This window comes from Phocoena sinus, chromosome 2 (genome assembly GCF_008692025.1).
Source record: "Phocoena sinus isolate mPhoSin1 chromosome 2, mPhoSin1.pri, whole genome shotgun sequence".
NCBI lineage: Eukaryota > Metazoa > Chordata > Mammalia > Artiodactyla > Phocoenidae > Phocoena > Phocoena sinus.
This window is the reverse complement of record NC_045764.1, coordinates 138,381,235-138,406,174: the sequence shown is the minus strand read 5'-3', so window position 1 is coordinate 138,406,174 and position 24,940 is coordinate 138,381,235. Positions and strand designations below refer to the sequence as shown.

Sequence of the window (24,940 nt, the reverse complement as noted above, 5' to 3'; positions counted from 1 at the left end):
ACATTTTTCTGCTTACCATGAAAGGATAAGAAGATGCCATGTAGTTAAATTATATAGAGATGTATCCTACTACATAAATGTATTTTTTTAAAGACAGCTACACAAATTGTTGGATTACTGCAGACAAAAGGAACTCTCACAAGAAGTCCGAGGTGAAGCTTCACACCTGTCCAAAGCAAGTGTTTCCTCCCTGGCACATCAAATTGGAGAGGATGTTTTTGATTTGGCCAAAATCTTAAAAGTAGCCTGTATATCTAAGGCTGCACTTTCATAGCCATTCAAAAGTAGTCTCAACTTAGAGACTTTTTTCCCTCTATGCTACCACATGAGCAATACTGACTATGAGCTACAGGGATTTATATCAGCATCTATAATCAGCTACTGTTTTCAGCTTGCTTACTCCTTTAGCAACCCCTTATCTATTCAGTATTACTGGCACAAAAAGTACCAAATAAATGCAGGCGTCTGGAAGAAAAAAATGATGTGGCATAATACTAAGAATTTAAGAGAACAGTTTAAGAAAAACTAATAAGGGTGTCAATATAATCATACATCTTTAGGGAACTCTTCCAAGAATAAAATCAGTCAGAAAGATTTTCATAAGTCATCCAAGCAGAGCCATCTTCCTTTGCTTCACTGTGTAGCACTACCTATTCCTCCTGACCCAGCTGAAGGTAAACAAGGCTAACCTGGTTCTATCCTTAGCTTCTTCTTTAACAGCTATTGTTTATTAAAACCTTCTATGTGTCAAACACTGTCCTGTACTAGTTCTCTCATAACAACCTGTAAACAGGTTAAATATTATCCCTATTTTACAGATGAGGAAACTGGGATTCAGTAGGTTAAAAATAGCCATGCTGTAGGAGACAGGATTTCAACACAGGTGGTTTTTTTAAACTTTTACTTAAGTCTCTGCTCTTCCACAAGGCTTTATCTTCTTAATGGAGAATGCTGCTTCTACCTCAAATACTCAGCTGCTCTCCTATGACCCTCAACCTAATCCAATTAAATCAATTACTTATTAAATGTTGAAAATAGCCATTACCATTTATTGAGCACTTAGCACTGTGCTAAGAACCCTGCCAGCATTATTTCACTTAATCTTCCTTATATTCTGTGAATTAAGTACATGATTGTCTCCACCTTAAATCTCTCCTCCCTCCAATGATCTACAAAGTTATGAGGTTCAATCATAGAAGTAACATTCTCAAAAACAAGCAAGGCTCTTCATTCTCAGAGTATGCTCCTGTTATGCTGTATAATTACAAAGTGAAATTCCAGCAGCGGTGTTGTGACAATAGTGATGATATAATTTTAGCACTTGCTCACGTTTGTGTGCTCATCTGACTTTTATACTTTTATAAGGAATGTGAACATTTGCTATTATTAGTGAACTTTGATACAAAAATTTCAATTCAAGCAACTAGATCAATTTAACTTGAGTATCTTGAGATTGAAGGTGAGCTATTAAAAATTATTACTACTTATAACTACTGACCTATATGAATCAGGATTTTCTCAATGCTGTAGAATTTTTTAAAAACACAAAAATATATTCGATGCTATAAGTCTAACATGAAAATCCAAGTGTCCTCAGTCTACAACTTCATTTTTTATTTGCATTAGAACTTCATTGTTCTCATTGATTTTAAGTAAATGTATTAAATTTGAACTTTAAAATGTACAATAATAAAAGTTTAAAAAACCTATCTTATATATGTACTGAAGTTCCTGGGGGTGCGGGAGACATCTAGTGTGTCCCCATTGGCCCTAGCATCTCAGATACTATTTCTCTCACTTCTTTTCCCTTTTGAATTGGCAGGTAAGAGGCAGCAGTGGAGTGGGAAACAGATTTCTATCTGGTTCAAGTAAAATCACCAAAAAAACAGTGATGATCAGTGATCTCATGATAAACCTGAATATTGGTTCAAATGCCACAATTAGTCCAGGTGATCAGAATTTAATCAGCAACTTTCATCAGATTTACTAAGCCCTCTTTCTTTTAAATTACTCAACCAAATCTAAGCTACCAACAAATTACTACCCAACTGAAACACCTGGTGAAAAACTTAAATCCTTATATTACATGCTATATGCTTTTAAAGGGCATCTGATCAAGCTAACCATGCTGATGGATTATCTCTATATCTTTAGAAATAGTTGTATTGTTCAGAACTTTGAAGATAATGAATGTCCAAGATACGGCAACCAAGTTTTATAAGACAAATCCATTAGAAATGTGAGCTTGGATAGAACATGTAAAGGATAATATATTTAAGCTAGTGAAGACTGTGAGAATAAGAATTTGAGCATGAGCCAGGATTTTGGAAAAAAAGTAAGCCTCAATAAAACAAGTAATATGATAGCTCAAGAGTTGACAAACCTAAATTAGATAAAGAAGGTGATGAAAATCAGTATGTCTTCTATTCATAATCAATCTAGACATAAAGCAATCAGGAGACCTGTAATAAAGATTTAATGAAGAAATTTATCTGATGTTCTTCACATGTGACTACAGGAGCTCTTAAAACATTTCTCAGCTTAAAGCTAAAACTTCCAAAATTCTTAACAGTTTTAGCATCTGAACTGCCCAGCTTCTTGTCTACTCACAGGAAGGCTCTTTTTATCAGTTCATACTCCACAGAATTACAGTACTATTGACCACAAATTATTTCTGGTAGAGCATGGAATCTAGGTCCCACAAAGATGAATCCTGTACTATTTATTTACTTACTATTTAGATGGCACAATAAAAGTTTTGTAGACCAGAACAGGCAGATTTTTAGCATGCAAATAAGGGCACCGTTATTCTCTAAATTATCAATTCCATCTATGTTGTTTTTATTAAGTACAGATCAAGTAAAGATAGTCACACTAGAAATCAGTCAAGAGTACAGTAAAAATTCTGTCTTTTGAATAGTTTGCTTACCCATTTCCATGACCATTTTAGAATCAATGTTTGAGTTAACTAGCAGTACAGCTTAATCTTTGGGGTACTATAGTTTTCACATACTTACTATTTCATTATTATTTAGCATACAGTACTGGACAAGAAGCTAGTAGTTATATCTTCATATGATTTTGTAAAGGAAATACATTTAGAGCTGCTGTCTTATTAAGCTTCTTGTGTACAGAGTTCATGAATAAGCAATAGCCATTTTACAGAGAAAGCCTATTATTCTTCAGATTAATAAGAACACAGAATAATTGCATATATGTTAATTCATCTGTGTTGTCTACTAATTGCACAAGAAAAGCCTGTTGGCATTCCTAATTGTAAATATTGGTGACTTTAAGAACTGAAGTTAGATCATAATCATTCGAAATGTTAACAGATGAACAGACATTTCTAATAAAGTTAAGGTATCAATTTAAAAAAAATCTCTCAGCTCTATTATTTGTGGCTTTAAAAATTCTTTCTGGCCTTGAAGGTACAAGTTGTTGTTGTTTTGCACTTCTTGTGTATTTCTATAAGATAGACATTCTGAAGTGAAATTCCATGATCTAAAGGATGTGGCATTTAAGTTATCCTTTCCAAAAAGATCTGTTTCCATTTTTGTCTCTGCCAACCCATGAATGTGTATTTATTTGCCCATGTGTTCTGTGGTAATATATATTATGGGTCTTTTTTTTTGGGGGGGGTCTTTTTTATTGTTTTAATTTTTCCCAAGCTGAGATATGAAATTTGTATATCTCATTGTTTTAGCTGCCCTGTACTTCTTAATGTCTCAGGTCAGAGGAAATTCCAAGGAAATTTTCATTCTTTAGTTGGCATTTTGGCCTGCAGCTTTAAATCTAAACATCTATACATGGTGTGTACTATGTACACAGTGGTATTCTAAACGTTTTTCACCTATTAACTTATTTAAATCATTATATCATCACCATGTTACAGATAATGGAACCTGGATAAATAGTTTACCCAAGTTTACACAGTTAATAAATGGTAAACCTATATTCAAACTTAAGCAGTCTAGCTCTAGGAACCATGCTATTAACACTAGACTATGTTGCCTCTCAGAAACTCATTTTAATAACCAAGGTAAGTATTTATAAGTCCAGGCCATTATTAATTAAAGTTCAAAATTGGTCTACTTTACATCTCCAAAGACATAAAAGAGAGGTATAGGGGTTGGCTTTGGAACTTAGGACCTGACCCTAAGCTATCCAGAGGAACTCATGGCCAGGCTCCTTCCTGGAGTCTGCTTATAAATCCAAAATTCTAACTGAAAGGCATCTAACAATGGCAATCCTTTCTGCCCCACCGACTACCTGTTCAAGGCAAAGCACCCTTTAATGGGTACTGCCAGCCAATAAAGGGAGAGAATCAGTAATCCAATCAACTCATACATTCCCACTAGACTTTATTTTTAATTTGTGCAGAGGAGCATCTCTGTACCTAATTTGAACATCTTAAGCTCAGTATTGTTGGTGTTTTTTTATTTGCTTAACATCCAGATCCCCAAAGTAAAACCAATCTGCATACTTACTTCAGGAGCTCTGGTCAGGCATAAACCAATTGCCAAGATACCTATTTACACAAAGTACCATGAGAGAAAAGATGAAGAGAATTTCCCCCCTTCTAACATTTATTGAGCACTTACTATGTGCTAGGCGCTGTGTATTGCTTTCACATAAATATAATGCTTTCATATATTAGCTCATTTAATTATCAACTCTTTAGAGAACCAAAACACTAGATGGGAAGTGGCCTTCCTGAACCTCAGAATAACCATCTTCATTCAAGAACTATTCATTCAATAAGTATTTATTGAGCATTTATCAAGTACCATGCACTGTGTAAGTACTAGGAATATAGTGATAAGCAGAACAACCCTCATGGAGCATAGCCAGCCTCCCACTTAGTCTACTGAAAGTTACCTAATGCGATATTCCCAAATGCTGATCTAGCTGCATTGTAATTACTTGGGGACAGTCAATATTTCAGACTTCTGGGCCTTACCTTTGTAAATCTGATTCAGTAGATCTGAAGTAGGGCCCCCAAATCTGGGTTTTTTAAAACTCCCAAAATGTATATGATACACAGTGAGATTTAGGAACCACTGACTGAACTAATCTGCACTGTCATTTTCATTCAATTTCGCCCTCAAATCACTACCACAATGATACTTCCAAACTAAGAACTCTGATATTATGTCCTGCTTAAAATCCCATCAAAGGTACACAGGACAAAGCCTAATTATTTTCAGATGAAACCCTCCTATAGCTAGTTTCCTGCCCATCTCTTCATCCTCATCATTTCCCACATTTCTTTGGCCACATTGTAGTTACTCAAAAGCATAGTATGTTATTCATTTATGGCTCACTCACTCACTCCACTGTCTCTGCTGGGGTATCCTTCTCAATATGTAACTTGGTAAATTTATGTGAGAAACTTTCAAGATTCAATTCCATCATCACTTTGTCTCTGTTTTGTCTTCCAAAAACTGCTCCTCTCCCCTAGATTGGACCACTCTGGTTATTTTGCTATATTTATGTTCCTCTACAGTCCTTAAATCTTCCTGGAGGCAGGAGACTGCCTCGTTCAGTTTTGTGTTCTTAGTAGGCATGTGCGTAAGTGGCTTTAAGTATCTGGCCCAAATCTGCTATTTGACTTTAACTTCGGTCCATGGAAGGTTAACTGCCCCTTCAACATTCTTTTTTGGTATCACTGAATTTGTGATTCACCAGCATTCCTGTGATCCTATAGATTACAATCATAGTTAAACAGTGTAACGATGTCAGTACTGGGAACAAGGCATACTATTTGGATTTACTGCGATTATCTGGATATGCACTTTCAAATATAAGTAACCATACTAGATGTTAGAATGGAAAAAAAAAAAAGCTAAAAATAAAAAAAATTCACCAAGCGGTGTAACAGTGAATCGCACGGATACCATCACCAAGGAGAGTTAAGTGATCTTGACAGAGAAGAGATTTACAGCCTAGGAACAGAGCTGAGAAACTAGAATACCTATCTGCTAAAAAGAAGCTTGAAGTTTAAGATTACTTCCCTTATCACTGCAATCTATGTCAGGAAAATGCATGAGTTATAGTTAATGTTGTTAACCAATTAAATCAATACCTTTATCACATTTATGTCTTCCTAGTCCAGCTGGAAACATGAGAGTTGATTCCTTTTATTTTCTATAATCTTTTCCTAGAAAGTGTTGTAATTATTATCATAAGACACAAAAGTTTTCAGTAAGTTGATTTCTAATCTTACTGGCTTTTTTTCCAACGGGGGATTAGCCTTAGACAAGTATTTTAGATTTATTATTAGGAGTATTCTCATCATAAATAGGATTTGTTGTTATATTTTCCATCTGGTAATTGCTGTAAAACCAGAATACTTCAGATAATGTTTAATTTTTAAAAATCCCTCTTAATGGACAAATCAACAAAAATTTGACATTTCAAATTAAATTTTCAGGACAGTTAGCTAGCTATTATTTATAATTAATTTCTCCAGAAAAATTTCTCTGAATTCTAATCAATAAATTTAAAAATGAACCTTTAGGATACTCATGTTAGAGAATGTATTCATTTATTCCACAAATGTTTCTTGGTCATCTCCTATGAGACAGATGCTGTTCTCAGCGTGGGACATAGTACAATAAACAAAACAGACCAAGTTCCTACCCCCATGGAGCTTATATTCTAGGACCAATATGTCTTCATTTCTTGTCTTTATTCAATAGTCGTTACCAGGGTCAATCCCTAACTGACAGAACATTAGCCACAGAAATAATCTTCCCACAAAACCAAGTAATATAAAATTTTAGGAGACAAGGCAGTCTACAAAAATTAATCTGTACTTATATAAGATGTTACAATACAGTAGTATGCAAAAACAGCAGGCTCTACAACAAAATTTGAGTATGAATCCATTTCTCTCTGTGTCTATGTAATGCATATTTATGTATATAAATAAATGTATAACTTATAAATGCACAGATAAAACCAGAAAGATACAATATATAAAGTGTTAGCAAAGTTTACACATGTTAACAATAGCAGTTTCAAGATGGCAGGATCACAGATTATTTTGTTCTTTAAGAATATCCACCACTGAACTAACACTGACACCTGCACTTGTCAGAAAAATCTGAAAGTAGTCATCTTTTAAACTTGTCTTCTAAAAAGACTAACTGAAAACAAGTTAAATTTTGTCTTCATTTTGGAATAACGCAAGAACAATCATATTTTTTCCAGGGAATGGAAAGTAAAACTGAGTAAGCAATATAATTCAGTATTTTCAGTTTCTCATTCTAATCTAATTTTCAGATTTTGAAAATTCATCATTTTGTAATTAATTTGAAATTCCAAAAGGCAGGTGAAATGGTTTATAACAAAAAATATTAAGAATACATTTACTTGTATTATTTTTGAAAGCAGCTTTAAAATTTCTTGGTTTAGATGATAATTATCTTACTAACTTACTAACTTAAGATCTCTTAAATGTCCACAATTAGAGAAAGGATGGATTATTCACTTTCCAGTAACCTCACAAAAATGCTTAGTTTTAACACTCGATTTTCTAATGTTGCAGTAAAATAAATAGGGGGAAAAAGAATCACTTTTAAATTAGAGGGTATATTCTGAAAATGAAATCTGTATCACATCTGAGATAGCATTAATATGTAAATGTTTTATCTATGCACTAATTAAATTAATTAGCTAATAGATTTACATCTGCTTAATGATTGTATATTGAAATTCTGTTTGGAAAAAGAATATGCTTTTGTTTTTAGATTATTCTTAACTAGTGATTTAAAAATCAACTTTCTCAGTTCAGAATTGGTATTGAGCCTCTCAAAATAATCTTTGATTCCCTACAATATATAAAGTACTAGATAAATTTTAAAAATGTGAAGCTATTACTCTAAGATGGAGGTTCTCAAACTTTAGCTTCCCTCACAATCAGAGTTTCCAATTTTGAAGGGCTGGATGGAGCCTGAGAATCTGCAATGCTAATAAATTAGCAGATAATACTGAAGATGCTGGTCTGGAGAATACCTTGAGCCCCTCTGCTCTAAAAAAATACTTCATTATGTGTCCTTCAAAAATGCCCAGGAGACGTAAAAGATTGTTCATCACACTCAAAAATTGTCTACTAAATACCTTCTCTTTAAAAAATCTGCCCAAATGCTTTACAAACAGGGAAAACATATCCAGACTCTAAGACATTAACATAGCCACATACTTAGAACTCAGTTAACTATAAAATACAATATGGACTTACACAAATTAATCAATGGTTGACCTGTGGTCTGCATCACAATCACCAATAGAAACTTTTCCCCCCGATGTTTGTACCTAGATCCCAATCCTGGGAAATTCAAACTTGTAGGCTTGGCATGTCAGTTTAAAATACAGTCTTCTGTGTACAACATGATTAATAATTGGCACTGCTGTATGTTATATACGAAAGTTTGTAAGAGAGTAAATCCTAAGCGTTCTCATCACAAGAAAAGACTTTTTTTTCTTTTTAAAAAATTTTGTATGTATGTCAAATGATGGATGTTCCATAAACTTATTGTGGTAATCATTACATGATGTATATAAGTCAAATCATTATGCTGTCCACCTTAAACTTATACAGTGCTTTACGTGAATTATATCTCAAGAAACTGGAAGAAAAAAATAGACGAAGTCAATTAAAAAGTAAAAATAAAAAAGAATCTTCCAGGTGATTCTGATGAGCAATCCTAGCTGTTCAAGGTTTGTGTTTCATTTATAGGTGCTTGTAAAGTTTACACATTCCTAAGTCCCATCCTAAATTTACCGAATCAGAACCTCTGTGGATGGGTACCTGGGAACCCTTATATTAATTAAACACCCAGGTGATTCTTAAGCCACAGAAATTTGAGAACCATCAGCAGATCTTATAGCAGAAGTTTAACAGGTTAGCCAGCAAATTTGAAAACAGAAAAATTTATTTGTAGCTGCAGCTACCTACACATACCATGATAACTGTGTTTGTCAGGCAGAACACTGAACTGAGTGGATTGGGCAATACTATGTAGAACGAAGTACAATTGCTGGGAATAAGAAGCTAGAGGTACCACTCAATGACAAGCCAGTAATAAAGTATGTGCTTAGTAAAAACCATAATTTTCCTCAAAAAGATCAGAGCATAATTAGGCTTTAAAGATGACCAAACGAAAAATGTGATAATGGTGCAACGTTTTTTTCAATTCTCTGAAATAATTTTTCATAAATCACCTTTTAAACTCTTTATGAATGCCACAAACATCAAAGGATTGAGACTCACTGTCCGTGAGTAACAGCTGTGTGTTAATGGCTTTCCCGTCACCTACGCTACTACTCTTCTCCCTTAGCATTACCTCCCTCTCAGCTTGTAAATGCCTTTCTGTTTCCCTTATCATATGCTTTCCGATAGTAGTAGAACTGAGACTGGAAATCAAGGTCAGTGACATTAAACTTTATGCATGTGTATATTCAGAAAAATGTATCCTTAATTATTTGCTTAAATATAACGATACGTAAGTTATAATAATCAAGTTCTTTCTTATATAGTAGGAAAAAAATCACATGGAATGAAGGTATACACACAGAAATCACACCCTGAAGATTTTTCCTGTTTAGTTCTAAGCCCTGACCATGATGAAGTTTCTGGAAACGATGACAAAAGAGAAGCTCTTCTGAAGCAAATGTCTTGATTTTCCACCTACACCAATCCATCCTATCCAATGTTACCAACTAAAATTTCAACTAACCCTCTGATCCCGTTTCTTTGTCTATAAAAAGAGGATAAGTAATACTATTATTAAGTGGCAGCTCTCAGATTCCACCTAGGAATGATGCCTCTGTATTTAATACGGCCGATGCCTTTCCACACATCAGATGCTTAACATATAATTTTAAAATTTAAATTAAAAGACTAAAGAAATTTAGGATGTTTTTACTTAGGAATAGAAGGAAGAGACATAACTACCTTCAGATATTTGAAAAGGATGTCACACAGAAGGCAGATTTCATAATTTATGCAATTCCAGAGAGTAATAAGTGGGAGTTACAACATGGCAGGGTTTGCTCAATAGAGTTAAGCAGTGCTGAAGGTAAGCTATAAGAATTTTTAAATCTTATTCTCATTTTGGTGGCAATGTAAGAAAAAGAAAAGGAAAAAAGCATGTTATGGATCATCTAGAAGATCTCTATATAGATCTCTATCATTGTTAGAAACGTTCTGTGTTTGAAGTTGCGTTTGTTTATGATCAAATTGGTACCAAATGATCACTAAAATGAACAGGGTTACATTTTTAAACGTGGTACACACAGATTGAGGTCACTGGGCACATCTCAAAGGTTCACAAGGATTACTTTGCTCCAGAAGAGATCTAAACAGTAGTCAGGGTTGAGAAATGCTGGGATAAAGAACTTTCTAACATTTAAAGCTGCAAAAATGAATAGACTGTTTTGTGAGAGTGCTTTTTATGTGTGTCTAAGGAAATTCTCACAGCAGACTGGCAAATTTGTAAACACAATTATAGAAGACACTCCTGTGATGGCTGATATTAAAATAAATAATAAAACAAATAAATAAAAAAATTCAATCCTAAAGTCAATTATTTTGCAATAACCTCAAACTTAAATCACACTGTACTAAAAAATAAAACATGGAACACATAATGGATGAATCAATTAACACCAAAAACTGAATGTTCAACTATGGCCTGAGCCATCAACAATTCACCGCTCTGCTCGACAAATTAGATGCACAAATATCTGCTGAATAAATGAATGTGCAACAATATGTTACAGGCCATGGTGGTTAGGTGCTAGAGTAGTGGTCTAGGGTTGAAAAAATTTTTTGAATCATTGAGATAAATCAACTTCTTCATATTATCCAAGAAAATATCCCTTCCTCCACTCACAATGAAGGTTCTATTGATTTGACACATAACTCATTTAAACATTTTAGCTATGTTACCTGCAAAGGTAGGCAATTTCCAACTTTCCTCTGCAAACAGACTAAATAGACATTTAATGAAGTTCTGACATCAAAAGAGCATGGAAAAGTAGGCTTTCTTAATTTCCCATCCTGTAACAGCCAAACAAATACCCTTGAGAATATTCTTCTTCCTTTACTATTATCACTGTAGAAAATGATTATTTTAGAATAACCTGTCTACACAAAAAAAACAAGTATCTTCACTTAATTTTCAAAGGCCAGACATTCATGGAAAAATAGCAATGTAGAGGAAAAGCACCACCAACTATTCTACTACTATTATAAGTTCACTGATTGTCTCAAAAGGACATCAGCCTTTGTCAGACTGTCCTAAAGAAGGTTTGAAGGATTCTAAATAATACCATGAGACTTCAAGGGAGTGAAACTCTTTTGAAAACAACTTAATAAATATAATAATAATACGGATATAATTGGTTTCTAGTTTATTAAGCCCTTACTTTGTGCCAAGAATTGTTATGAGTGTTCCACATGGGTTAATATCTCTTTTGTCCTCACAACAATACTATAAGGCAATTACCCTTACCCTAATTTACGGATAAACAAAGTGAGACCTAAAGAGGTAAAGCAACTTGTGCAAGATTACACAGCTTAAGTGGAAAAGTAAGCAGCCAGCCTCTAGAGCCAAACCTCTTAGCCATTAGTCATTCATTACTACATCTTTCTTAAAGAAATGAAAGCCTTAGTCCAGAGAAGAGATTTTAAGCTTTCCCAAAGCAAGAACAATTGTAGACCAACTAGATTTGATATAGAGAACTCTGCAGAATATGAATTCTGTTGATTTGCAACAAAAACCTATAGCCCAGCATTGATCAAGAGTCCTGTATAAGGAGATAATAATCTACATCAAAACAATCAAATAATCTACAAAAAGACATTTGACTCATGTAATAAGGGAACCCCACTGACATTTAAAAATGAATAGTCCAAGCAGGGAAATGGGCATTCATCCAAGAGACTGATACGTGGATACTGAAAGACAGAGGGAGTTTCTTTTCTTTTTTTTTTTTTATCATCACAAACTGTATGGATGCAGACATGGGAATGCTTAGTGGCCATAATTCATACCATATTAATAGCTTGTCAATGGCAGAATGAGGCCAACATGCAAATCAAGCAAAATATAAACCAAGTAATATTCAAGAGAAAGCCTGAGATTACACTTGAAGGACATCACTTAAGACTCTGGATCTAACTGTCCCTTAAACCAAAGCTAGATTGTGTGAGCTAGTAACGGCCTCCCAGCCCACACCCCCCAAACTAGTCTGAGCTGTGTTTCATCACTTGCAATAAAAAGAATCCTAATACACTTACAAACTGCCAGTGTTTCATATTAAAAACAAACTTTAATGATGATAAAGTACAAGAAAAGGGCACTCTCAAATACTGCTAGAGAATGTAAACTGGTCTAAACTTTCTGGAAGTTTAGAGTAGATTTAAGAAATGTTTGCTAAAGATGAAACAAGGGTAAAGATATTTTCCACATTTGCCTAGCTGATTTTCCCCAGCCATACACGCCTCTTAGTAAACTTTTTACTCAGTGTTCTAAGTACATAGAATTGGCAGGCACTAACCTTTAACATACCTTAAAATAGGGTATTGAGATCTTTTCAAGGCCAGTACATGTTACCTAGCTGTATTTATTAACAAAAGTGTTTTCCGACCTGGTTTTAATAGATACTATAAATGTTTTTAAGTGATGAAAAATTACAATTCGAGATTCAAGAAAGTTCTAAAGTAGCACAAGAGATGCCCCAGCATAAGAAAAATTCCTATCAAAAGTGCAACATAGAAGAGCAATAATGACTTCCAAAAAATCCTTTTAAAAATCTTAAAATCTTCCTCTGCTTTCTTTGTTCATTCAGTTATCCTTTCATTTTGTTCATTTATTCATTCAAATACTTAGGAGGTCACTGTATGCCAGTAATCTCTTCTCCATCACAAGTTTCAAATTCAGTCTATTTGTGATCTTGCTCATTGAAACATGTTTCAATTTTATAACTGAAAAAAGGGGAAGGGGTCACTTTAAATAAATTTGCTTAGCATCTGAATTCATGAGAAAAGATCTATATATAAGAATAGAAATATATTCCAACTCAAAGACTTAAATGTTCTGCCTTTAAATCTTCTGTTTATTTTTACCATAATATTATTCAGTTGGAAAAAGAAATTCTCACAAACTATTAGGAAAAGTGGAGAAGCACAGGGAACTGTCACTAATCAGTGAAAACTGCAATATTAGCTAGGAGACACTTTAAATATATTGTGACTTTCAAAACAACTGGTAGAACTACAAGAACTACAGTAAGTTATGTTCCATCACTAATTTTTGTCCCATTTATAAAACAATAAATTTTGAAAATCATACTTGGAAATAATCTTTATGTTTAATATTATAACCAAGTGAAATTTTTAAATGAAGACACGCATAAATAACAGGTGAGATCACCAGAACAACTAAAAGATAACATCTTGGGAACAGTTATTTTATAAAAATAAGTCATTTCAATTATAGTTTTAAGTTCTTTAAAACAAAGTTACTAATGAAATGGGACTTTATCAACAACAGAACAGGTAGAGACCATTTTAAACAGTAAGTATTTTTCTGAAGAAGTACTGGCACATCAAATCTTTCTAAGTCACTAGAAAAACTTAATTCTCATTTTAGAGTTGCTTAATCTCACTTCTGATAAAGCTTCCAGTGGCAACTGTTCTCTGCTGTTAGTTTTAAGTTTAATTATTCACAAACTAACCCTTAAAAACACAACCACTTCAACAAATCTATTATGATGCCTACTACCATAAAAACAGAAAATAACAAGTGTTGGGAAGGATGTGGAGAAATAGGAACCCATGTGCACCGTTGGTGGAAATGTAAAATGGTGCAGCCACTATGGAAAACAGTATGGGCAGTTCCTTAAAAAATTAAGTTACCATATGATTCAGCAATCCACTTCTGGGTATACATCCAAAATAAGTGAAAGCAAGATCTCAACGAGATATTTGCATACCCATGTTCACAGAATCACTATTCACAATAGTCAACAAATGGAAGCAACTGACAAAAGAAATATTCACATGTCCAGGTGTGGGGAAATCATTCTGGCTTATACATAAGTTAACTTGAATTTTATGCTAACTAGAACAGACTGTGGCCTACCAAATATACACTGTACATCTGCTTTAATTATTACAGAAAAGGGCACACTGACCAGAAGTAAAGAATGTCCATGTTAAAAATAAAGATTAAATGCCTCCCTTTCTGGGACAACAAAGCTGGTACTCCTTCGATGATAAGACTCCCATCCCAGGTGCCAAGGCCATACTCGCTATGTACTTGCTGATCTGCTTTTTTTTGAAACCTTGAAGGAATGTATCTCTGACTTGTTTTTGATGTTTTTTGTTCTGACAAGACATAAAACTATGCTAAAACCATGCTTCTCCAGAGCAGTTTCTCAGAGTAATCTGGGAGGCTGTCTTCTGGGCTATAGTCCTCAGTTCGGTTCAAAGAAAACCCTTCCCTATTTCTATTATAGATTGTCTATTGATTATTTTTGTCAACACAACCTAAGTGTCCATCGAAAGATGAATGGATAACTAAAATCTAATACACATTATTCAGCCTTAAAAAGGAAGAAAATTTTCACATATGCTACAACATGGGTGAATCTTGAGGACATTATACTAAGTGAAATAAACCAGTCACAGAAAGACAAAAATTGTATGATTCTAATTATATGAGGTATTTAGTAGTCAAACTCATAGAAACAAAGTAGAATGACGGTTGCCGGTGGGCGGGGGTTGCCGGTGGGCGGGGGCGGGGGCGGGGTAGGGAGAGGGGTAAATTGGAGGTAGTTGTTTAATAGTTACAGAGTTTCAAATTTACAAGGTGAAAAAGCTCTGGAGATTGATTACACAACAATGTGAATTAACATACTGAACTGTACAGTTATTAATAGTTAAGATGGGAAATTTTATGTTGTTTTTTAAAACCACAACTTAAAAAAACCCTACAATCACTTCAAAAGCTATGGAGGAAAAAAAAGTCATGAGGTAATCATTAAAGTTTGTTTTTATAGATTTAGATTTTATACATTATATTTTCCTAAAAGGGTCATGTCTGGCAAACAGATATGGGTTTATTACTTTTTACTGCAGAAAATACAAGTTTTAATGTAAAACTCAATGCACATACAAAATAGTTAATTTTTGATGCGCCAAGAGACACGGATACAATTATCTTTAAAATTCCAAGGCCTATAGTAGATTTAAAAATTATCACTATACTTTCACCGAAAATACTGAGCAACAAGAAGGTTGGCTCGTCTTAGTTTCAAATTCTTTTTCTAACTCTCTAGTTAAGCAGAAACATACACAACACATATATCATACATACATACATACATCACAAATAGCAGAAGGCTAGGTAAAATCCACCAACTGGATAATTTGTCCCAATGTTGAAAAAAAAAAAGAGAGAAAGGAACAAGAAAAAAGAGCATTCTTCTTATGAATTAAAATCAATATCTTAATAGAAAACGAATCCAACAACACATTTAAGTCAGATTATTTTCTCCTACTTGAAAAACAGACCTATGTTAACCATCTCAGACAAGAAAAGAATATAGTATTTTAAATATGTAAATTTTTAAAATTATATTTTAAGAGGACATGTCTATAAATAAGCACAGTAATCTAACCCAAATCTTTAACATCCATGCATGGTAAGTTTTTTATTTCACCACCAAACACAATAAACTATTATGAGTTCTTCTGAAAAAAATCAGTCGAGACTAATCCCCCTCAGCCTCCTATACACCATTCCTAACATAAAACAATAGAATGTAACCACAAAATCTTTACCTTGAGCCCAAACACCATTAGAGCTGCAAAGACAATGGAAGTCAATAGGTAGAAAGACTGGATGTTATCTAAACTGCACAAAATGCTTTGCAGTGGACCGCAGGAATGAACTACCACACATAATCTAAAACAGCATGATAATTCAGTAAACACATACACATGGAAGAGTGCACTAATATAAATTTTATACAAATCGAGCTACAAAAATCAGACAAACAGTACAGGCTTGAAGCCTTGCCTTGAGATAAAAGCCTAAGATCTTACTTCTGGAGAAATTCATAAGTAAAGTACAGTTTTTCTACTATGTAGGCTCATATGTTTTACCACAAGTATTTTATCAAGTCATCATATTTAGCAAAGATTAATATTTATAAAATTTTCTACTCCAAACTGTGGCATCAAGACAAAATAAAAATGTTTTAAGTTACTGCCATTCCTAAGACTGCAGTGTCTTGCACATACCCTGCTGAAATGAACTGTCTAACTAGTATATGTGTTTATGACTCTAGTCTCTAAAGTCCAGAGGAAATTTTTAGTAGCCTGTTTGGGGAGGAAATAAGGGGGTAAGGGAATGTGAAAAAGGGGACCTAAGGTAGACAGTAGATCAGATGCTCAAGAATAATTGATGCTAGATGCCAACATAATCCAGGGATGTACTGTTTTAACTGAAAAGAATCCCCTTTAAAGTTGTGGATCCAATGACAGTCTTTTCATTTTTAGGAGATATAGAAAAGAAAGTGGGGAGAAGGAGAACTAACACAAAGAAACATTTGGAAGAGTTTTAAAGTGTTGTGGAAGTTTAAACTAAAACTTTAACAGGTAACACCTATTTTCAAGTATATAATGTTACCAAGACTCCTAAACCAAGCACTAGGCATTATCACATTTAATCTTCATAATAACCACTAAGATGGTTGCTATTATTATCATCATTTCAAAAGGAGGAAATAGGCTCACAAGCATTCAGTAACTTGCCCAAGCTCACAAAGCTAACAAGTGAAAAGGCTAGACGCAGAGGTGTCAAGTTCAAATCCTATGCTCTTGACCACCAGGCAACCTCTTCAAGAGTTTCAAGAGGAAATCAAAGTAAAATTGTAACAAGAAAAATGTTTACTAGTAAATGAGAGCTTCTTGATTTTTAACGACCAAAGTTAAAGAAGGAAGTTAAGGAAAGTCCATTCTCTGAGATTTTAATGATCCAATAACTATGTTTTGGAAAACACCGAAGGGGTCTGGCCTGAAACCTGACAGCGAAATGAACCTCTTGACATTCCACTGAAATCTAAAAATCAACATTAATGTGCTATTAATTAAGTTCAATCCCTACTATTAAGGAATCAACATGAAATTCCCTATGTTAAATCTATTATAACTATACCCAACCTCTGTTCTGATTTTTTCCAATCCTTCAGCTTTTGAATTTCCTAACCCTCCTTTAAAAATGACAAATTTATCTCCCCACCTGCACTCTACAGGCTCACTTAAAATGGAAAAATTCTAAGGAGAAAAATCTCTGCCCCTCAATCTTTCAGTTATCTTTTCAAAAAGTTTTAAAATTATTAGTTAGAAAACGATAAAAAGACAGACATCTTTAACAAACAACATCTAAAAGTTGTTGAGTAGCTACCATTTATTGTTTAACTTAATTTTTCAGTTTTAAGAACCTCTGTATTAAGAAACATTAAATCTGATCCAAGTTTGCTAAATTTTCAAATGAGAATATTTTGAAAATAACAAATGTGACTGAGGAAAATCTAAGAACTAGTTTAGACTTGGGAGTGAAGCACAGTAGCTAATTAATTCATTTATATTAAAGCTGCTTATGCTCCTCTCAACTGATGAACTGCAAAGGAGAAATAAGTAGAACATTGCATACAAAAAGGGAGTGACTGGTGCATAACTTCATGCACAATATTAAATATGATTCAGCATATAAGGACAGAATATTGGCAATACATAGAGATGATATGCCTTAGGTTTACAATATAGCAGCCTCATCATTTCATCAAAAACCTTGTAATCACTTCTACAAAATTAATTGCAATTAATTCCTGGCAACCCTTGGAATGGAAATCTAGACCTGTTTTCTCACTTTTTGAATTTAATACGTGCTTTCTCTGGTGTATACAAACTGCAAACTTATCATTCCATTAGATAAAGACCAAAAAGGAATCCACAAAATAGCAAGAACATAAACAAGTTTATCTTCTGCTGATGCTGATTAGGGCAGTTAATCTCTCCCAGACGAGTGGGAGGACTTAACAGTAAAGCCAGCCTACTAACCAGAACTCTTACCATAAATCTTCAATTCCTTAAAATAATTTCCTCAAAGGTTAAAATACCAGAGTGGACCAAAAAGTGGGAGTGGAGGTGGGTCACTTAATTCCACTGGTTGGACTCACAATTCTTAATCCTATAATGTACCACTTAAGACTCAAAATTCAAGGTGTTTTTAAAACTTGCATTAAGTTCTAACAGGATGATTATTTACTTCGGGTATATTTTAATATACTTCAATTTCAGGAAAATGAGGCAGGTCTGTCCAAAAACTTTGCAACATTTTACTGCTGCATTTCAATTGCTCTGATCATATACTTTTCTTTCAATCTCATTAAAAGTGTCTGCCTGAATTTAGCCAGCCGCTACGTTTTCACTAAAATATTTCCAAGAATGAATGAAGCATATAATTCACTTATAAAGTCTGGGCTCTCTTGACAGGTGACAGAAAGTATCCAATTCTTATGTTCTCATTAAAATGTTGCCATTCCCCTAAATTCCCGTTACTCCGACTCTCGCTCTACGCAAGTTTTTCAAGGCGATTAAAACCACACCAAACCAAACCAAACCAAACCTGCACGTGCAAACTAAAAAGTTAGCATCCCAGGCCATCGCGGCAAATCCCTAATGCACAAAGGCAAAGACACACGCCTAGCCGGACAACCGCGGGGCAAGATCATCCAACCACGCGAGTCCCTGGATCGGAAACCCAGGGCCCCGAGCCCACAGGGAAGCCAGGACCTGCGTGCAGGGGCCGCCCCGGGGCCGAGTTTTCAATGGAACCTGAGAGGATGGGGGCGGGAAGGAGCGGAAGCTCGGGTGCAAGCGGCGGCGACTGAGCTGCGGCTCATTTCTCTTCCCGGGGTTTTCAGGCTCGGGGAAGTCCACCCGGAGTGGGGCACGGGGCAGGCTGGGGGTTTGAGGCGGGTAAGGAGGGCGGTGCGAGGCCCGGGCGGCCGGGAGGGGGAGGCGAGCAGGGCCCAGCCCCCGGCCCCCGGCCCCTGAAAGCACTTTCGACGCGTCTCCCACCCCCCACGACAAGATGGCGACGTGGACAGTGGGGGAGGCCGGCCGGCGAGGCTGGGGGAGAGAGAGGGGAGGGGAGAGAGGCAGAAACAAAAAGGCGGCCCCCCGGAACGCGGAGGCCGGCCAGCGAGCCCCCGGCGGCGGGCTGGCAGGCGGGAGGGCCGGCGGAGAACGCGGCCGGCTGGGGGAGTGGGCTTACTTTTTCTTGTCGTTCGCGCCGCCGGCGCCCTCCATGGCGAATCGGTCACCGCGATGCCTTCACTGCCCGCGGCCCCCAGGCTCGCTCCGGCCTAAGCGCTGGCTCCCTCCACACGCGAGGAGGGGAGGAAAGGCACGTCCAGAGGTGGGGGGTGCGAGGCGGGAAACCCTTCGTGAGACCAGAGGCGGGAGAGCAGACGGCTATCGCAGGGGTCCAGGTCCGGCTCCGAAGAGCCTCCCCTGGGGCAGTTTGTCAGGGCCCGGCCCAACGCACTGGCGAAACCAGCAGCGAGGGCGATCCTCGCGTCCCCTCAGACGAGGCGGTTCTGTGCACTGAGGAGCTGAGGTAGCGGCTGGGGGCGGGCAAAGGCGGAGGCGCGCGGGGGGGGGCGCGCGATCGCGCGGGGGGTGGGAGGGAGTGTCGGGGGCGCGCCCGCCCGCGGAGCACAGGGCGCGCACACGCAAGCCCGCCTCACCTGAGGGGGAGGCGGGTTCCCTGAGAGCCAATGGCAAGCGACGCAGGCGGCCAGTCCCCACCCCAGCCCACGTCTGTCTCAGCCAATCAGGAGGCGGTCAGCTGAGGCACAGCTGGGACGAGCTGCCGAGCTCACGTGCTCGTCTGTGTGCCGCTGCGGAGGAAAGAGAAAGGAGATGGGGGTGCGGCCAGCCTGGGTCTGGGGACTCTGCGCCTTCTCCTAGGGAAAGCACTGGCTGGCTTTGGGAGGCGCTGCTGAGAAGGGATTTCGGTTTTTGGGTCCCAAGCCTGCATCACACTTCCTGCTCTCGGAGCAGCAAGTCTCCCGCTGTCTTTTTCTCCGGCAGCTGTGCTGTGCAGGGTTGCCGCGCGCTCTGCCAAGTCTCAGTTTAAAAAAGCAGACTTTTCGCTTCGTGGCAGCAAACCCTTGGTCCCTTTGCTCAGCTGTGTTACGGTGGGGTCTTTCTTGCCAGGTTACCCAACCATGGGCCATGTCACCGACCGCAGCCTTTGCCATAGAACACTAGGGTACTCTCTTTGTCCCCTAAGTTTCTCAATGATGAAGTTTGATTACTGCGTAAATACGAATAAAAATATAAAATAAACTCTTCTTGCTGTAAACCTCTCAAGGGAAGTAGTTAAGGTAGCAGGAACTCTTAAAATCTGAAATTATTTTAAGCATTACAAATAGATATGTGACTTTAATAAAAGAGCATAAACCCGAATTTCAGAAAAAAAGAGTAGGAAAAATGGTTTTAGGTTGACATTTATTTTCTTGGTACTTTTCAAAGAGTGGAAAATAATCTTAGATGGATTTAGGAAAAGGGGAAGACGACTTACCACCTTGAATTGAGACTTACCACCTTGAAGTGAGTTCACTGTGTAGACAGGAAAGAGGAAGGAGACTCCAAAACCCGCACCGAGACCTGAGCAGGGGACCTCAACTCGATATGGTGGCAGCCACTATTGCCTGTTTGCTAGCATGACTTTGCAAGCTCCCGGATAAGACTTAATCACTTTTTGGCTTTTGAAGCGTACATTTCAAGCCTGTCAGTCTTTTAAATGAAAAAGAAACGTGTTTTGAGCCAAACAAAGAAGCACTGCACACATATCTCTAGCTGGCACTAGATTATTTTACTTCTCACCTTTGCCTTATTAGTTATATTGTTACAATCTAGCTTTGGGTTATAAATTAATGTGGATATCTGTAGTAGATTTCAATTATATTGTCATGTAAAAACAATGGTCCACGTAGCATAAGCATTAAACTCTGGTAAGACAAAAATCAATTCACATAGCACCTCTTAACTGGTCAGCAGATCCAGAGATATGGTTAAAGATTGATCTTAATGCTACTTTTTTTTTTTTTCCAGATCTACAACACTGAATGATAAGTCTTCTTGAAAAGTAACATGGGAAATGCCTGAAAAAAGGAAAGGACCAAAAAAAATTATTCATGTTTTTCTTTTTTTAATTGTGGAAAGAATAATTCTGTAAATTAAAAACCTTTTAATTTAAAATTCTGAAAACTCAGTGTTAAGAACACTGATGCCAGAGTCAAGAGTGAGCTTGAGTACAGGCTCTGACACTTTCTAACAAGTCATTTAACCTCTCTGTGCTTCAGTTTACTAATTTATATCTATGCCATAGAATCTGGGCATGATTAAATGAGATAATACATGTAAAGTACTCAGAACAATACCTGGCACATAGTAAGCTATCAATAAATGTTAGCCATTAGTATTGTTGGCGGTCTTGTTTTCATTATTCTTATCATTATTATTACCCCCAAATTTGTGCCTCTGCTAGTGATAATTACTTGGGCTTCTACCGCAGTTCAGCCAGTTTTAACTTCCTAAGAATGCCAATTATGTTAATATAAATTCAAATATATTCTCTGTTTTCAACTGTGGAACTGCCCATAATGTTCCCACCCTTGTGTATGAGCATGATTGCAGAGATCTTCAATCATTTCCTCTCATTATGCTGGTGAGAAATTCTCTCTGGCCAGTGATTATAGCTAACGTGTATAGTGTTTATTACAACAACAACAAAAAGTGAGCCTTTTGTAATACCAAATCTAAGTCATTTTAAAAAGTTTAAAGCAGAATGATAATCCGATCAGCAAAAGATATTTTTGAATAGTCATTACATTTGCCTCAAAGTTCAATTTTGCTTTCAGAAAAATGTATAAAATATGGTATTTTATGTGTGTATGTAGACATATATATGTGTATACTCACACATATGAACATGGAAAGTGGTAATATTCAACTTGTTTTCACATAATTACAAAGTAACTAAATAGTGTTCCCTAATTCAATCAATCCTGTTAAATAACAGAATTCTAAAAAGCAAAACTTTCTATAGGGTAAAATTTTAAATTATCCTCTTTATAAACATCCATTAATAAATGCATTTAAGTTATTATAATGTGAATAAACCTTAACGAACAATCTTACTTAATTATTTTCTAATCTTTGTAAGTGTCCAAATTTCATTCCAAGCCACTTTGCAGAACTTTCTAAGTAGGCTGAAAGATTACTTGCGAATGACTCAATTGACCCTTAACCCATATTTATAGTAGTAAGTTAGGCAGTGACTCAGGAAGAGGCAGGGTAAAACTTGAAATCTAGATTAGTACTAAATAACATAGAGCGTTGAGCCTTTCAAAGAGTGAAACACATCAGATTCAGATAATTTAGAATGTATCAAACTATATAAGAAGACCTAGTGGTCAATAAGTGATTCTTGTCTTTGCGGTACACGGGCCTCTCACTGCTGTGGCCTCTCCCGTTGCGGAGCACAGGCTCCGGACGCGCAGGCTCAGCGACCATGGCTCACGGGCCCAGCCGCTCCACAGCATGTGGCATCTTCCCAGACCAGGGCACGAACCCGTGTCCCCTGCATCGGCAGGCAGACTCTCAACCGCTGCACCACCAGGGAAGCCCGATAAGTAATTCCTGATTCATTACTATCCTTAGTGCTCCTCCTCTCCTCCATCTTGATCTATTCTATTATAAGAGCAACGAAAAAGCATATCATTTGGAAGGAAGTGCTTAGCAGATAATAGACATTAAAAGTCTTTTTTTTTCTTTCAAGGATCAAAACAGAAAATAAATATGTATATTTGTCTGAATTTCTGGAGAATAAGAATAGACTGAAATTTTGACACTAGCACTTTTCAGTTATGATAGACATTTTAAGCATAAATTTACAAAGGAATGCCAAAGGATTTTCAGTTTCTGGAAAAGAGCTTGGAAGAATCCATCCTTGCAATAAGAAAAAACAGCTTAACAAACTGAAAGCCAACAACTCTTCTTAGATCCACCAGGGAAATGAGGTCACAGGGCAAACTGCTGCCCTGAAACCTGGAGGGACAGATAGACAGATATAGAGAATCAAAGCTTACCAGAGGATCACAGTTTACCAGGAGCGGAAGCCAGAAGCTGAAGTCAACATCACAGTTGGAGCCAATATCAGCAGGAACACTTTAAACTGCAAGTGAGGAACTGCTGGAGGCTCTGTGTGGACCAGCTTGAGAGTTAAAAACTACAAAGGGGGTTCAGCCTTAGAGGGGCCCCACAACTTTCTTGAGTTTCAACTCCAGGAGCCTAACAGATAATCACTGTGAAGGTCTGAGGAAAATCTCTTGCTTTTTGCACAGCTAGAGAAGAAATTACCTTTTTGAAATACTTTCAGAATATTCTGTTCTTAACAAGATCTGTCCTCAAGGGAAGCTATTTTACCAGAGCCTAACCTACCTTAGGGAAAGGGAACACTCAACTCCAGCCCCTTCTAGCCTTCAACATGAGAGAAGGGAAATACTCAACTCAGGCTCACAAAAAGGCTGAGCCCTAATCATAGGATTATAGAACGCTTTCCCTCCATCCACACCTTACCATACCATACCACCACATCAGTAGGTCTCCTGGGTAATAACAGGGGATTAGAGCTAAAAGAACTGCAAGACTCAGACCCTATTTAAAGAATCACTAGGGATATCCGAAAACAATAAGAGAAACAAAAACAAGGACACTAGAGAAAATGTTAGCTTCAGACACCACAACTACAGCAAAAAGTAGCATAGCCTATCTCCTCGCCAGCCAAACATATCTACCTAAGTTCCTTTTACCTAATATACCATGTCTGGTTTTCAACAACAAAATTAGAAGACATGCTAAGAGACAAAAAACATAATCTGAAGAGATAAACCAAACATTAGAACCAGACTCAGATATAGCAGAGATTTTGTAATTATCAGACCAGGAGTTTAAAATAACTGTGATTAATATGCTATGGGTGCTAATGGAAAAAGAACAACATGAAAGAACAGATGAGTAAAGTAAACAGAGATATGGAAACTCTAAGGAAGAATCAAAAGAAAATACTAGAAACTGAAAAAATGTAACAGAAATAAAGAATGCTTTTGATGGGCTCATCAATAGACTGGACATAGCTGAGGAAAGAATGAATGAGCTTGAAGATATGTCAATACAAATTTCTAAAACTGAAATGCAAAGAAAACAAATTAATGAAAAAGATGGGGGCTTCCCTGGTGGCGCAGTGGTTGAGAGTCCGCCTGACGATGCAGGGGACACGGGTTCGTGCCCTGATCTGGGAGGATCCCACATGCCGCAAAGCGGCTGGTCCCGTGGGCCATGGCTGCTGAGCCTGCGCGTCCGGAGCCTGTGCTCCGCAAGGGGAGAGGCCACGGCAGTGAGAGGCCCACGTACAGCAAAAGAAAAAAAAAAAAAAAAAAAAAAAAGATGGAACAGAATAAGATCTGTGGGACAATTACAAAAGATGTAATCTAACTGTAATGGGAATACTGGAGAGGGAAGAGAGAGAGAGGAACAAAGAAATATTTGAAGAAATAATGGCTGATAGTTACCCAAAATTAATGACAGACACTAAACCACCGATCCAGGAAGCTTAGAGAATACCAAGTAGGAAAAATATCAAAAAGTGTTCAAACTGCAGAAAATAAAAGAGAAAATCTTGAAAGAAGTCATGGGGCAGAGGGCTGTAGTGGAAATACCTTACCTATAGAGGAGGAAGGATAAGAATTACATTGGATTTCTCTTCAGAGACCATGCAAG

The 24,940-nt window shown here is 36.8% G+C and overlaps 1 protein-coding gene across 2 annotated transcripts in view; it reads right to left on the bottom strand.

Moving 5' to 3' along the window:
- HIF1A (hypoxia inducible factor 1 subunit alpha) overlaps positions 1-19,709 on the bottom strand; it is a 41,536-nt gene extending 21,827 nt beyond the window's left edge. The window contains exon 1 of one of the 2 annotated variants that reach the window (XM_032622390.1): positions 19,365-19,709. In XM_032622390.1, the coding sequence (XP_032478281.1) occupies positions 19,365-19,399 (35 nt within the window). In that variant the 5' untranslated portion in view covers positions 19,400-19,709. The remainder of the gene's footprint in view (positions 1-19,364) is intronic. The other variant, XM_032622389.1, reaches the window with a different exon arrangement.
- Positions 19,710-24,940: the final 5,231 nt, after the last annotated feature.